This window comes from Anser cygnoides, chromosome 2, assembly GCF_040182565.1.
Source record: "Anser cygnoides isolate HZ-2024a breed goose chromosome 2, Taihu_goose_T2T_genome, whole genome shotgun sequence".
In the NCBI taxonomy this organism is placed as follows: domain Eukaryota; kingdom Metazoa; phylum Chordata; class Aves; order Anseriformes; family Anatidae; genus Anser; species Anser cygnoides.
Window position 1 is genome coordinate 110,224,983 of NC_089874.1, and position 14,028 is coordinate 110,239,010.

At 46.7% G+C, this 14,028-nt stretch overlaps 1 protein-coding gene across 11 annotated transcripts in view; it reads right to left on the bottom strand.

Moving 5' to 3' along the window:
- PTPRM (protein tyrosine phosphatase receptor type M) overlaps positions 1-12,245 on the bottom strand; it is a 490,453-nt gene extending 478,208 nt beyond the window's left edge. For 5 of the 11 annotated variants that reach the window (XM_066992787.1, XM_066992783.1, XM_066992789.1 and 2 more), the window contains exon 1: positions 11,805-12,245. In XM_066992787.1, coding sequence (XP_066848888.1) covers positions 11,805-11,877 — 73 coding nt within the window. In that variant the 5' untranslated portion in view covers positions 11,878-12,245. The remainder of the gene's footprint in view (positions 1-11,804) is intronic. The other 6 variants (XM_066992793.1, XM_066992788.1, XM_066992786.1 and 3 more) reach the window with 2 other exon arrangements.
- Positions 12,246-14,028: the final 1,783 nt, after the last annotated feature.

Sequence of the window (14,028 nt, forward strand, 5' to 3'; positions counted from 1 at the left end):
ATGGAGAACACGCACATACATCACTACCTTGGCTTAAATACAGCATTTAATTCCGGGACTCGAATAAAGAGACAACAATTCTTCTTAAAGGTTTGCATACAATGTTTATTCTGTGTTTAAGAAAGGAAGCAGGTTTATGTAATGCAAGACTCTGCATCTTCCCCTTCACCTAATCGGTACTAAAAAGATTCAGCCAAGAGCTGATACCTCTAGCATACTGCCTGATGGCACGCTGTCCATGAAGAAAAGGATGCCAGATGAGTTTTTCAGAAGGCTGTGCATGTAGCTCCGTTTCTACAAAATGCTGATATCAGGGTGTTCATGCTGACTTGTGCAACACCTGATTACCTGCAATTACTATGCCATCAGAAGCTCTTGGTAATTAATTATATCGCATGCTCCAACCCAACCATATTCATCTTTAATTTTTGAGCTCGTGTTTATATAAATAGTGCCAGTATTAATAGTGCCAAGCTAGTTCTTTTTAGCTTGAAGAACAAATAGGGAAAAAAAAAATATGCAGTTTATTTTGCACTCTAGTAAAAACCATTAACACCCAAATAATATTATGAATAACGTCCATCTGGTCTGAAATCTAAATCTGGCCACGGTATTGCATTCTCCACTAGCAGTGCCTGCTGTTGCTATGAACTGTTCACCGTGACTGCTCTCCATGCAAAGCAAAGCAAAACTTAAACCCCGCTCGCTTACACCACTTACTCATAACCACACGCTCCGCCGGCATGTGTCGTAATACATGCACGGGACCATTCTGATCTAATTTGCCTCAGAAAAAAAAAATAATGATAATAATAAGCCTTCTTGGTATGAATAATAAGCAGGCAGCCAGGATGTCTGTCCCCAAGCTTTTGTGGCAGCCCCCCAGAGGCTACGTGCCCTTATCAGATGTGCACGTTGATCCCCAAAGTGTCCGGGCATCATCCTCCAGCCTTGGGGTCACGGCTGCCCTGGGAAGAGGCAGCAGAGGAGGACACAGGGGGCTCCTGATGATGGAGAATGGGGATGGGGGCAGGCCTGAGCACGGAAAAGGAGGTGGAGAGAGCGCAGAAGGGGGCAGCTCAGCAATATACTCTTAAAGGTGGCCTGGTGGTTAACAGCTTTGTTAAATATGTATGTTATTTGCTGGGGAATGGATGGTGTTAAAGTGCCATTGTAGACAGAACTGCGAGCAGGTAAGAGCCCTCCCTCTTGCTCTGCACAAAATTCCAGAGTACACAGCTCTAGCAGATTACTGTAATTGGGCAATTCTTTCTTTTATTGCTAGACCACTGCGTAGAGTCAAAGCACTGAAATCATGTGAATGGGGCTACTGGTGAATACCACGTTATTTGTTCAACGGCAGCTGCTCGCACATAGACCTGACTTTTCCGCAGTTCCCCTTCAAAAAGTCTGGAAGTACACATCTTCTGACAGACGAGCCAGAATTCATTTCTAACGGCTGTAAATCTAGCACAGCACTCTGCAGGCTGTGAAGACTTCCAGAGCCAGTTCTGGAAATGTGAGATTCCTCACTTACAGGAGGTGAGTGGCTCCCAAAGCTCCTGTGATCCACCCACCACGAGCAAACAAGCCTGCCAGACACTACTTCACCGAGGCAGATTTACCGTGGACCAATTCAGGAAGCTGCGAATCTGGATTCATTCTTAAAACCGAGATCTTCACAAGTATGGACAGTTTTCATTGCAAAGTCTGCAAGTTTGGGCTGTGCATCAGAAACTGACTGAAGGTTTGCAACAACCACAACAGGACTGACAGGGAAGCAGTAACTTTCAAAACACACAAGCTTCCAGGCTGCAGTCTGAACCCAGCACCTGGTGGCTCCTGCCTGACACCAGAACAAGCAGGCAGCTGCTTTCAGTTTCCGTGCCCCACCGAGTCCTAACAGGCACCTCCCAAACTGAGGACATGCATTGCTAATGATTGTATGTTTCTCTTCAAGAAATCAGCGAAGGAATTTCAAGAGCAGCAAACGCATGCAGCTCACATAGCCTAATTCCCCTCGAAGTGACCAAGGCGACACAACCAGACACAGCCCAGACAGTCCTTACACGCAATAACTGTGGCTTCAACCCTCCACCCACCTCAATCCTGTCTGCAATGGAGACCCCACAGCTGCAAGGGGACTGACAGCGGGACCGGCGGCTGAGGCTGGCAGGCACACTCCTCACGGGCAGACGCGCTGCCTCAGGCCACGCAGTCACACGGCTGTCCGCCTGCAGCTGGAACTGCAGCAGAAGTAGCTAAGGAATATTCACAGAATCACATAATCATTAAGGTTGGAAAAGACCTCCAGGATCATCTGGTCTAACCATGACCCCTACCACCAATGTCACCCACTAAACCGTGTCCCCAAGCACCAGGTCCAGCCTTTCCTTGAACACCCCCAGGGACGGTGACCCCATCACCTCCCTGGGCAACCCGTCCCAGTGCCTGACTGCTCTTTCTGAGAAGAAATGTCTCCTCATTTCCAACCTGAACCTCCCCTGGCACAACTTGAGGCCATTTCCTCTGGTCCTCTCACTAGTTATCTATGAGAAGAGGCCGACCCCCAGCTCCCCACACCTTCCTTTCATTTCACTGCATGCATAATCTACACACCAGGCTCAACCTGAGGAACATTTTGAGTCTTTTAACATTCACACCTTTTTCACAGCTGTGTGGGGTGTCTAATGTGGGTAATGCTGAACTCTCCAATAGTCAAGATGCAAAGAAGCACCGGACAAACTGCCTTTCTGTTAAGCGTTTGGAAAAGATCCGGCTCTGGAGTTTCTGTAAGACTTCAAAAAACCCCAACCCACTGCTCCTGTTGCTGCACTGTTGCTGTGGAAGGCAGTTTTTAATTTGTGAGGAGTGTATTTCAACTTGTCTTGGGCTTCTGGGCCCTATGCAATTTCACTGCATATTTGTTCTAAAGGGCGCGTGCTTTCCTCAAACACTAAAAGTAAATACTGAAACCCCTGTAGTTTCCAAATGCCCAAATGAAAATGCCAGGCTAATTCACATAAATCCCTTACTAGCCCAGACTTATGTAGGCAATTCTAACAACAACTCTTCAAGTAAAAATAAATAAAACACACCTCATGAACTTTACGTGTGGTCTCAATCCACGTGCTTTGCTGTCACTATAAACAGAGCATAGTAACATTGGGCAACGTACCGGCTTCCAGCTCTCACTGCCAACCTTCTGAGGTTTGTGAATAAATATTAACTTTAATTGTGTTTTGGTTTTGCTGGTTCCCTACGACACCCGCAGACCTAGCCCGAGAAGGTTGCTTTCATGTTCAGAAAGGTGCTCGCAGCGAGGAAGGTGCTCGGAGAAGTGCATGCGGAGGCTTCCTCCTGAGCTAGGACCGAATCGAGATGACACCCCTCAGACACAGGGAAGAGGGCATCAACTGCGTGGCGCCTCCAAATTACCACTGGGACAACAACTTATCTTATCTAGCTGAGAAATGACTTCGGTAATAGCTGTCTCTGCAGAAGTTAAAAAGAAAAACAGCTGAAGTGATGTGTTATGTAAAGTGCTTATATTAAAGTGTTGTATGCGGTGCTTTGTAAAATAATCTTCATCTACTCTGCAGAATTCAGAAAATGGAACATAAGAGGAAAAAAGGCTAGAGCAGTTCTCACCATTAGCATAAAAACTACCCCACTGAGTACTACACTTCCTGCAAATGTCCACAACTGTCTTCATCTCCTAAATATGTGACAGTATTTAAGTACACTGTTGAGTTTCTGGGCAAGACTGAAGTTACAGGTGACAGCCGATGGCTGCTGTAAGTGTTCTCTAAATACATTTAGGGGTTCTTAACTGTCAGTTAAAAAAAAAAAAAAGAACACTTCAACCATGGTCAAAACTAAACCCACCAAAAAAGAACAGAAAAGACAGCCTACGACGATGCTCACCCATGCCACAGCCAAATGCCAGAGCATGCACTTAAATCCAGGTCTCCCACACCTACGCAGGAGCTCTGATCACAAAGCAACAGGAATTACAATATGCATCTGTCTTTTGCATGCTGTGCTCCGGCAGCACACTTCGTGTTCCACTATGTCATCCCAATGTGGAGCCAGAAAAAACTTCCAGGCTCAAAAAGTCCCGCAGAGCAGGAAAAACATTTCCTGGTTAAGATCATACAGCACATCTTAAAGCAGAGAAGGAAAAAGAGATTTACACTATCAAAATACAAATAGCTTCCAAAAAATTGTGATCAGTGTGATGTTGATATTGAATTACACCCTGTGATAGAAATATCATAATAATTGCAATAAATTATGCGTAGTCCTATGCAGTTGGCAAGCAGGGTTGAACCTTGAAACAAATGCATTTCCTCACTCAAGCAAGTTCCTACCAAGTGCGTGAGCACACGCTGAACAGACCGTGGAGTTGTTAGGAAACACTGGGCTTCTTGTTGTAATTTTATTTACCAGAAGCAGAAGGATGTAAGAGGGAACAGATAATAATGAAATCTGTCTGTTCAAACAAAACAAATTCACTCACCCCATAAGAAGCGAGAATAAGCATAGCAAAACAGCTACAGGAAGAACAGTTGTGTCTGATTTGGGGCCTAACGCAGCTCACGGAGACGGAAACTGACTTTCGTGCTTATTTGCAGCTGTTAGCAGAAGCGTATGTTAAAGCTGGGAAAAGCCATGAACTTGAAAATACCACAGGTGAGACTCTACGCAGATAGAGGACAACATGAAACCTTTTGAGAAATCTCAGCCTCTGCCTGGGATGTGATCTCCGGCTGTGAAAAAACAGACTGCTGCCAGATCCGTTTTCTCTACGTACCCGCAGAAACTGCACAGGCTTCCTAACTGGAACGGTAAGGTGTGCGTGCAGGTGACCACTTTAGTGATCACAGACTGCAGGACTAGCCATGGCAGAATTACAGAGCATCGGCTCCCAAAATATGGGATTAGTTAACACCAAGTGGAGAGGGGGAAAAAGAAAAAGCTCCCCCAACTACCTCTGCTGTGAGCACGACATGAACTACTGCATAGGTTACAAGCATACGCACAACTACAGCGATGCTCATCGTCCAGTCCAGTCTATACTCACCAGAAGCACCGATGTGAAAAGCCACTCTCTTTGTTTACCTGTAAGAACAACTCCATGGCAAAAACCCCAGGGCATTGCCAGTCCGCTGTCCACCTACCTGGAAGAGCACAGAAACTCCCGTAATACTCAGTCTTACAGAACAATCTCATCAGCAAAACTAAAAACCACTATTTCACCTAATCAGCCTACCATTATGCATTACAGAATTACAACAAAGGGCCACAGACAAAAGTGGTTTTCACAGTCACAGAATAATGAAATAACTGAATAGAATAAGGAGTCAAACAATACTGGATTTTAGAATTGGGGATAAAGTGGTGATAGGGTTCAAGCTGTCAAGCTCCCCTTCCAAAATCCCTACTGTAACCAAAACTTGCTGCTCTTGAAATCAGGGCAGATTACACACATCTAGGGGAAGAAGGAGGAAAAAAAGAAGAAAAGAAAAAAAAAAAAAGGAAAAACCACCTTGCTCATATGAGAAATGTGAGAAATCTGGGTTTCACACCACTCCACAGGGAAAAAAAATAAAGTTTCATTAACATCATTACACTTAATCATATGTGCAAAGATAACCAAATATTGCTGTGTAAAGCTGTCAGAAGACATGTTCGAGCCTTGAATAAATTAACGAGACAAGTGTGTTCAAAACAAAGATGACAAAAATAAGAAAATGTGAGTAAATATAAATCCATTTATGTTTTCCAGATGCCATTTAACTGCCTTTACGACTTCAGCTTTTTCCTAGGGTATTTTCCCTTCCAGTAAGATTCATTTCTTACACTCTTTCACACAGTGTCGTGCTTTCCTTCCCAACCTTCTCCCCAAACACCACAATGCTCACCTGCTTTCAGAGCTCCTTCCTGCTAATGCTCCCCTGCTTTTGTCTGAACAAATGCGGTTATTACTGTCTTTGCTACCACTGCTCCTCATGTGGCAAAGGGGCACGCAGAGTGAAATGGCTGAGCCACTTCTTCCCTATTCCCTGCAGCTTCTGGACATGAGTATGTGTTACAGGCGTAAATACACCTTCATTTTTACCATTACTCTCAGAAACCTGGGCATAAAAATGTCTCTTCTACATTTTTAAAGCATGGGTGAGGGCTTACTCTCTGTAACTCCTCGCAATATTAAAGGCAGGGACGTGCCCTTTAATTGCCACAACACAAGGCTCTTCCAAAAATCAGTACAGAATTCCCCTGGCAGCAACATCCTTTCCGAAAGTAATTCCTTTGAGTGGAGCAGAGGTCTCCCCACGACGCATTATCAAGGTGTTAACTCACACAACACTGAGCCTTTTCTTTAAGACATACCTACAGATCAATCGAGGTGGTTAAGATACAGCTTTATCACACCTCTGTAGCTATTACCCCTGCATTTAAGCCACTAGGAAAGCACTAACAATTTCTTTGTAATTTCATGCATTTTATTGCAGTATTCAACAGAAGGCTGAATGAGTGCTGCAGTAACAGTGATACTGGAATCAGCCTTTTTATACATAATAGAAAGTTCATTTGTGTTATAAGCAAACTGATGCAAACAAGCCACCAGTGGCTTCAGATTCTCTAGGTCGCAAAAATTCATCAAAAATTTTCACACCTCCCAAGTTCCAAACATCCTGACGTTCAAGGAAAAGCCCAGCTTCCAGCCCTTCCTCTTCTTCCACTTAGAAAAGTGGATTTAGAGATGCAGCTACACCTAGTGATCAGCAGCAGAGCACAGCAGGCAAACCCACGAAGGCACAAATGTTCGTGCCCTACAAAAGCAGAAAGAAGTGAACAGAGGGGGCGAGGAAAGCGACAGAGTAAAATTTATTACTAAACTTCTTTTTCTTTTTAACATATTACTATACGCTCCAAATTGGTTTTGTTTTCCTGAAACGCTTTTCGATACATTGAGAGCATTGCATATTAAATCAGAAATACACATTTGGAAATTATCAGCAAATTCGGATGAAAGAAAGAAGACTCTCAATTTTTCCTACAGAAATTGAGGAGAATTAAGGTAATTCAGGTGCACTCACTCACTAATAAACAATTTATTCCTGGGAAAACTTTCAAACCCGCTTATTTACACACTTGGGAGCTGAAAGGCTCGTAAAAGCATGTCATTTTCTGTGGAAACACCTTTAAAACTTAATGATGTAGCTACCCTAAATAAGTGTTTGACAATGGTACTAATAAGCTTTAAACACAAGAGGCAGCCCTCTGAAGTGATCTTTCCTTCAGGATGAAAGTGCAAGGTGCGAAGTAGAGGATCAGTTCCCAGGTCCTGACCTCACCACACCACCAGACTTCGTCCCATTAATCCTACACCTACTGTGCTCACCTCACCAGTCAGTGAGATGGTGACCAGAAGCTTCCTCTCTCTGTCCTAACTTGTATTGTGATGTGTTTGAGGAATCTGTCTCTCTAGCTGTCAATCTAGCACCTTCTGCGAGCACTAAACAGATTATTTTCTGTAAATTATATACTGCTATATTGTTTCAGGACACTGTAATCTATTTTCCTCACGAATTCTGATGACCACTGAATTGAGAGACCAAAGAAACACCACAGGATTTTTTCAGTGTTTTTACATCCTTGTAATCTTCTGAAAGGTTTATTTTTAATTTCTGGCGTGGTTTCGTTACTAACTTTTGACACCAGAATAGCTCAACAATATAAAAAGCAAACCCCACCACACGGTTTCTTTTTTGACAAACCCCGATGCTTCCAAAGCCCAGACTCTCATTTAATTGGATGCATTCTCGAGTACGTCCTAGTTTACAGGGAAACACAAACTTTATTTCAAGCTCCAAATGGCCAAAAGTGCTTAAAAATACAGACCTATTCAAACCTGATCCTTCACCTTTCTTCCACTAACTTGCTGGACTGTTTTAAATGCAGTTACTCCTGGGTGTAAACCCAAATAGAGTCATTCACCTACGGAAATCAGAGCTGTGGTAGGAGCAGCAAAAGCCTCTGACAGCAAGGCGTTTGGTTTGGGCATCTTCTCCCGCAGCTGGCTGCTCAGCAAGGCCACGTCCAGGCTAGGAAGTTCAGCTGAACGGTCGTGCTGACGAGCTGACAACTGCTGCAGGCGCTGGTACCGCTGCGCTTCCACCAGCACACCTCGCTTCCCTCGCGAGTGCTGGGATACGGGCTCGCAAGTGGAATCAGCAGTGCAGGAAAAAGCAGAATTTGTTAAATTAAGATATAAAACAAACCTACGGCTCTTTGCTGGCGAAATAATCAGAATAGCTATCAAAGGCTTCCAAATACAGACCCTGAACACTCTGACAAACCTCTTTAAGATGAGTAAATTACACCAGAAAGTTTTTATTTCCTACACATTTCCCCGATTGCCAGAAGCTTCACTTCAGCTGGGGCTGGACCTATGTAGACGTAACCCATCTTCTTCCTTTTCATCCTTCCTCTTTGCTGTCACCAACCATCAGCACCATCACGGTAAGTTCCAACTTTAGCATGTCACGTTTCTTCATTACATTTGTTTTCGGAAAGTGTGATTCTTGCCTTCAGAGTGCCTACACCCAAAACCAAAACAGGGGAAGATGAGGCACAGCATCTATTTAAAATGCAAGGTTTATATTTTAAGTCCATGAAATAGCTTGAGGACTACTATTCTCCATGGAAAACCTTTGCCAGTCCCTAAGCAAAATAGTTTGCAGTTTTTGTACAGCACTTTCCCTCCTGTTCTCCTCCTTATAACCACCACTAGTCCTGGCACAAAATCACTCCTCCAAGCACTTGCAGGCCATCCCTTTGCAGAAGAAGTAAAACTTTTAAAACCAGCACCGCAAGAAGAATGTGTTAATACACAGCCTTATTGCTTTCTATAGCAAAAGAGAATAGAGCGCTCTAATAATAGGCCTCTCTAGGTCAGACTCAGGTTATAAGCAAGAAGCACCAATTTCAGGATTCAGGCTGTGTGCAAATTTAAATCAATCTGAGCACGACGCCTTTGTAAAAACACAGTTTCTGCATTCTATTACACATCTCCTTGCCTTCAATTTCAGTTACCTGTGCTGGTATTTGACAGAACTCATTACATCCAGACCTCTCATTTTACAGAAGACCTAATATTTAGGCTTACAGTGTCCCTTCTAACTTTCCACATCTCCGTGTTTGACCTAGATCCCTTGCAGGAGTGCATCGCCTCCCCTTGCCTGCATAAGCTCCCGGCGAGATGGCAGAAGGAATACCGCAGGAATACTCAGGCAGAGGATGACACCAACACAGCTCAGGCACTTTGTAACGTTAGCCTTCAGTCTTCACATGGCCCCACTTAATGACATACATGCTAAAATCATTAAATAAATAAAAAAAAATCTAACTTATGTCTGCTAGAGTTTCTCAGGAACAAGCAATCTGTTCTCGCAGAAAGACCCCAGCTACTTTTAAAAACTTTCTAAAATAAGCAGCACTGTCCATATAAGACAGTGCTTTCAGCAACATCTCTTGAATTCAAATTCTTGAAAGCATTTGCTTCTTGAACCAATGAGTCCAGAATTTTAAATTCTTTAGTTAAGGACTCAGAGAAAATCTCATTGTTATTAACTGTTAAGCTGCTTTCAAAAGATTACTTGAAAGCTTCCAGGCCTTAAAAAGCCAAGATCTGATCTTTCAGCGTGATTATTCTCTAAATAAAAAACTCAAATAAAACAATAGCTGAAGGTAATGTTAGAACTAATCTCTGTCAAATAAATCAATCATTTTAGGAAAGGGTAAAAATAAAAATGGAACTAGAAATGCCAAAGATGACTTAACTCACCCACTGCTATTCTTTGCTTCAAATATGTGTGGAGTTGGTTTTCTTTCTTTCCTTTTTTTTCAATTCCTTTTTTAAACTTTTGGCATGTTATTCATACAAACCCCACCAGCAACAAGGGACAGCTAGTACAAAAACTAACTGCCCAGCTCAAGGACGGATTTTTGTGTAATTTAATTTCTATGACACTGATGCATCACATTTAACAAAAGCAACAGCAATTTTTTTCCCCTAGGCAAAAATGACTCCCAGGCAAGCACTTCAAATGGTAAAGTACGAAAATGGAAATTTCATCAATTTTGGTCTGAGTACCAGGAATCGATATTAAAAAAAAAAATAAAAATAAAAAAAATAAAAAAACCACAATGCACACACCTCTTCACGGATAAGCTTTCCATTCAATATTTAACATCCATGCACATATGGACGCACGGGGAGAGAGCAGGCCAGATGCTGCATCCCGCGGCACCCTCTGCAATCCCGTTTCAGCGTGGCGATCGTGGTGTCTCTGCCTCAGAGCTCTGGAGGTGCTGGAATCGCCTTGTGCAATAACTGGATGCGCAAGTCAGTAAATCCACCTAAGGGCATCACTGAATTGTTTGTGTTTTCTACGACCGTGTGTGGCAATGGAAATGAACACAACATGAATGGCACTTAAATGCTGACTCCAGTATAGCGTCAGCGTATCACAGACTCAAGTCACTTACATGTCCAGAAGAAGAGTTGCCCTAGCTCAACTTTAAACAAGAAGTACAAGAGTTTGGGCAGGTCAGCAGTGAGTTACGGGTTTGTCTTCATAAAGGAAGAGCTCTCACTGAAGCTTGGGCACTAGACTTCCAATATTAATGAGTTATAGGGCTAATATACATGAGTTCAGTTCCATAATTCACTACAGAACACAGCTTCGTCCTAACACGAGTATTTGGAAAAGATTTCATCATTCGTATATATCATCTCGGTGCAAAACATCCCTCTGCTCAGGAGCCCTCTGTCTCATCTGCAGTAAAAACGCTGTAGAGAATTTAAGGGAAACGCAGCTGCATACACAAAAGGTCCCTGGGACATAACATAAACCCGTGTTTTTTTTAAACAAGTTTAAAAGCAGACCACGAGCTCCCACCCCTAAAACTTGCCTTACCCACAGAGCTGCATGGAAGCAACGCGTGCGTACAAAATATCCAGCAGCCTGCGCACCCGGCTAAGTCAGAAGTCTCGCTCCCCACCGAAGCGCACTTCGCATGAGCTGAGGACCAGATGTCTTCAATTTCTCTACCGTACTTTGCAGCAACTTCGTGCTGGAAGCAACCCACGACAACCCCCCCCACACACCCCCCTGAAGCGAGCTCGGCCCGCTTCGCTGCGAAGGGGATTTCACAATCCGGATTCCCGTCTAAAATTACGGGTTTCTTCGGCACGGAAATAGGACGGGGGAGCAGCGGGGGGCTGCGAAAACCCACCCGAGGACCCGAGGGAAGAGGGGATCGCCGCTCCGCCGCCTGCGAGCCCCGACACCCCCCCACACGGGGGGGTCCCCCAAAGCCGGGGCTGCGCCCCGCCGTGTCGCGGCCGCCCGACGCCGGGGACTGCCCGTGGGGGGCTCCCCTCGCCCCTCAGCCTCCCCGGCAGGGGTTAGAGGGAAACTTTTGGGAAGGGGGATGCGGGGAAGAGCCGCAGCCCGAGCGGGGCACGGCGCGACCCGACCCCGCCGGCCGCTCGCCCTTCCCCTCGGCGCCCTTCCCGTCAGGGCGCACGCCAGCGGCATCCCGCCCGCCGCCTCCTCCTCGTCCCTCTCCTCCTCGTCCCTCTCCGCCGCCTTCAGACACTTTTTTTCCCACCGTATACAAAGCAGCTGCGAAGTGTCAGCCCCGCCGGGGGGGGTCTGAAGGAGAGAGAAATCCAAGGCAAAGTGTGTCCCCGTCCCCCCCCGGCCACCGCGGCGGCGGCCCCTTACCTGTGAACGTCTGCGCTCCCGCTGCCAGCAAAAGTCCGGCCAAAGTAACCAGGCAAGTTCCAACTTTCCCCATATTTCCACCCCTTCCTGCCGCGGATCCAGCAAAGTGCCAAAGTGTTTGCCAAAGTAGGAGGCTCCCCCCTCGCCCCCCTCCAGCCGCTGGGGCAGGCGGGGAGGGGGCGGCCGGGACTCCCCCTCCGGGCTCCCCGGAGCCGCTCTGTCCGCTCCTCGTCCCCTTTGGCTTTTCGGGGCGCCGGGAGAGGGGCGCCGGGAGCCCGCGGTGCCTTCCTCCGGCCGCTGCCCTCGCCCCGGGGGCCGCGTCCCCGCCGCTGCCCGGAGCCCGGTGCCCGTGGGGGTGGGGGGGGGGCACCCGTAATGCCGGCGTCTCCCCGCCCGGCGCCGCCGCCGGTCCCGGTTGAGCTCGGCTCCCTGACTGACTCGCGGTCCCCCCCGGCAGGCGGGCGGGCTGAAGGGAGCGGGGAAAGTCACGCCCAGCCGGCGGCGGCGCCGCTCGGCCCCGCTAGAGGGCGAGGCGGCGCGGGCTGGGCGCCGCGGGCGGCTTCGGGGTCGCGGCCGGCGGGGGACGAAGCGCGAGGGGCGCTCGCCCCGCAGCCCCTGTCCCGGGGACGGGGACGGGGACGGGGACGGGGACGGGGACGGGGACGGGGACAGGGACAGGGACGGGGACAGGGATGGGGACAGGGACAGCGGCCCCGCTCTCCCCTTGCCCCGTGCTCTGGCGCAGCGCCGAGGCACAGCGGGGCAGGAACGGGTAATTATAAAAGAAGGGAAAGCAGGGTTTTTCCGTCAGCGTTGTGTTTTGTTTTGTTCCTACAGCCCCTGCTCGTGGCCGCGACCCAGTCGTCGATGAAAGCCGGCAGCGGGCTGCTGCCGGGGGACGGAGACCCCCAAACGGGTCCCCTGAAAGTTGAGCGCCTCGCCGCGGGTGGGTAGGGCGCCCCTGTCAGCCCGCCCGCCCTGTCAGCCCGCCCGCCCTGTCAGCCGCCGGCCCCACAGCGCCTGCTGCCCAGCCTGGGGTGGAAAATGGCCTCGGGGGGTCCACACGTCAAACCGTGAGAGGAAAATCTCTTCGAAAGGGAGCTGCCTTTCGTTCCTCGCACACTGAGGGTCCCGGGCTTTCTACTCCGCGCCGCCCGTGAAGTGCGGCTGCCCCGCAGCCCTGTCCGCTTGGGGGATTCAGCTCCTGGAGTCCCTAACCTTTAGACACTGCAATAATGTGTTTATTGGTTTTAAACCTTTTCTTTCCGAACTTGACTCCTAAAGGTGGAAATATTTTTGTTGGCTATCACTTTCAGTTAAAGCTTTATTTATTTATTTATTTCAGGTGCAGGTGTCAGGCCAAATTTAACGCCTGTTTACTCCCCGGGGTCACAAACAAAACGGTAAAAACAAAAATCAAAATAATGCTGCAATTAAGGGTTTGAGCTGGCAAATAAAAAAAAAAAAAAAAAAAACACAAAAGCTCGGGTTGTTTTCTCCAGAGCAGGTCCTCTGTTTTTTATGATACTCTCATGTATAGTTAGCTTCAATCTCGTTGCAACTGAAGTCTTTACCCATCCCCCATGCAGTTCTGCAACTTACAACGCATATCAAAGATGTATTCGTATCCTGTATTATATTTACACATAATACGTCCTCTTCAAAGTTAGGCCTTCAGCTCTTATCACCTCCTGCAAGCCCCCAGCCTCTCTCTTGTCAGGACACTGTGTTTCAGCAACGCATTTGTTACGTGATGCCATCTCTACGGAGGGACGTGAACTTTTTCAGATGTGTGGGGTGTAAAGGCAGCTACCTCCAAAGTTAACACAAGGGGGCAGAATAGCATTAATTGTCGTGTTTCCTGACGTCAGACTTTTCCTTTGAATTGTGAGCATTTTCTTCGTCTATTAATTGCCTGGAATTTCCTAGTTGTCTGCGCCTCCCACCTCCCCCCAGAAAAGTTCGTAATCCCCTCAGACCTTGATAACCTATGCTATTTTCTTTTTTCTTTTTTCTTTTTTTTTTTATAATAATTCTACTTTTTTTTTCTCCCATGCATAATTTATGCAAATTGTGTGCTCTCTAAAAGCTGCAGTTACAGCAGCTCTAAATTAGAAACTGTAGCTAGTCTTGGAGATGGTCCTTGTGTAACTACAAAACTGTTTTAAAAAACTTAATACGTCTCATAAGTAATTTAACTTATGGTAAACTTAATTTTCAAATG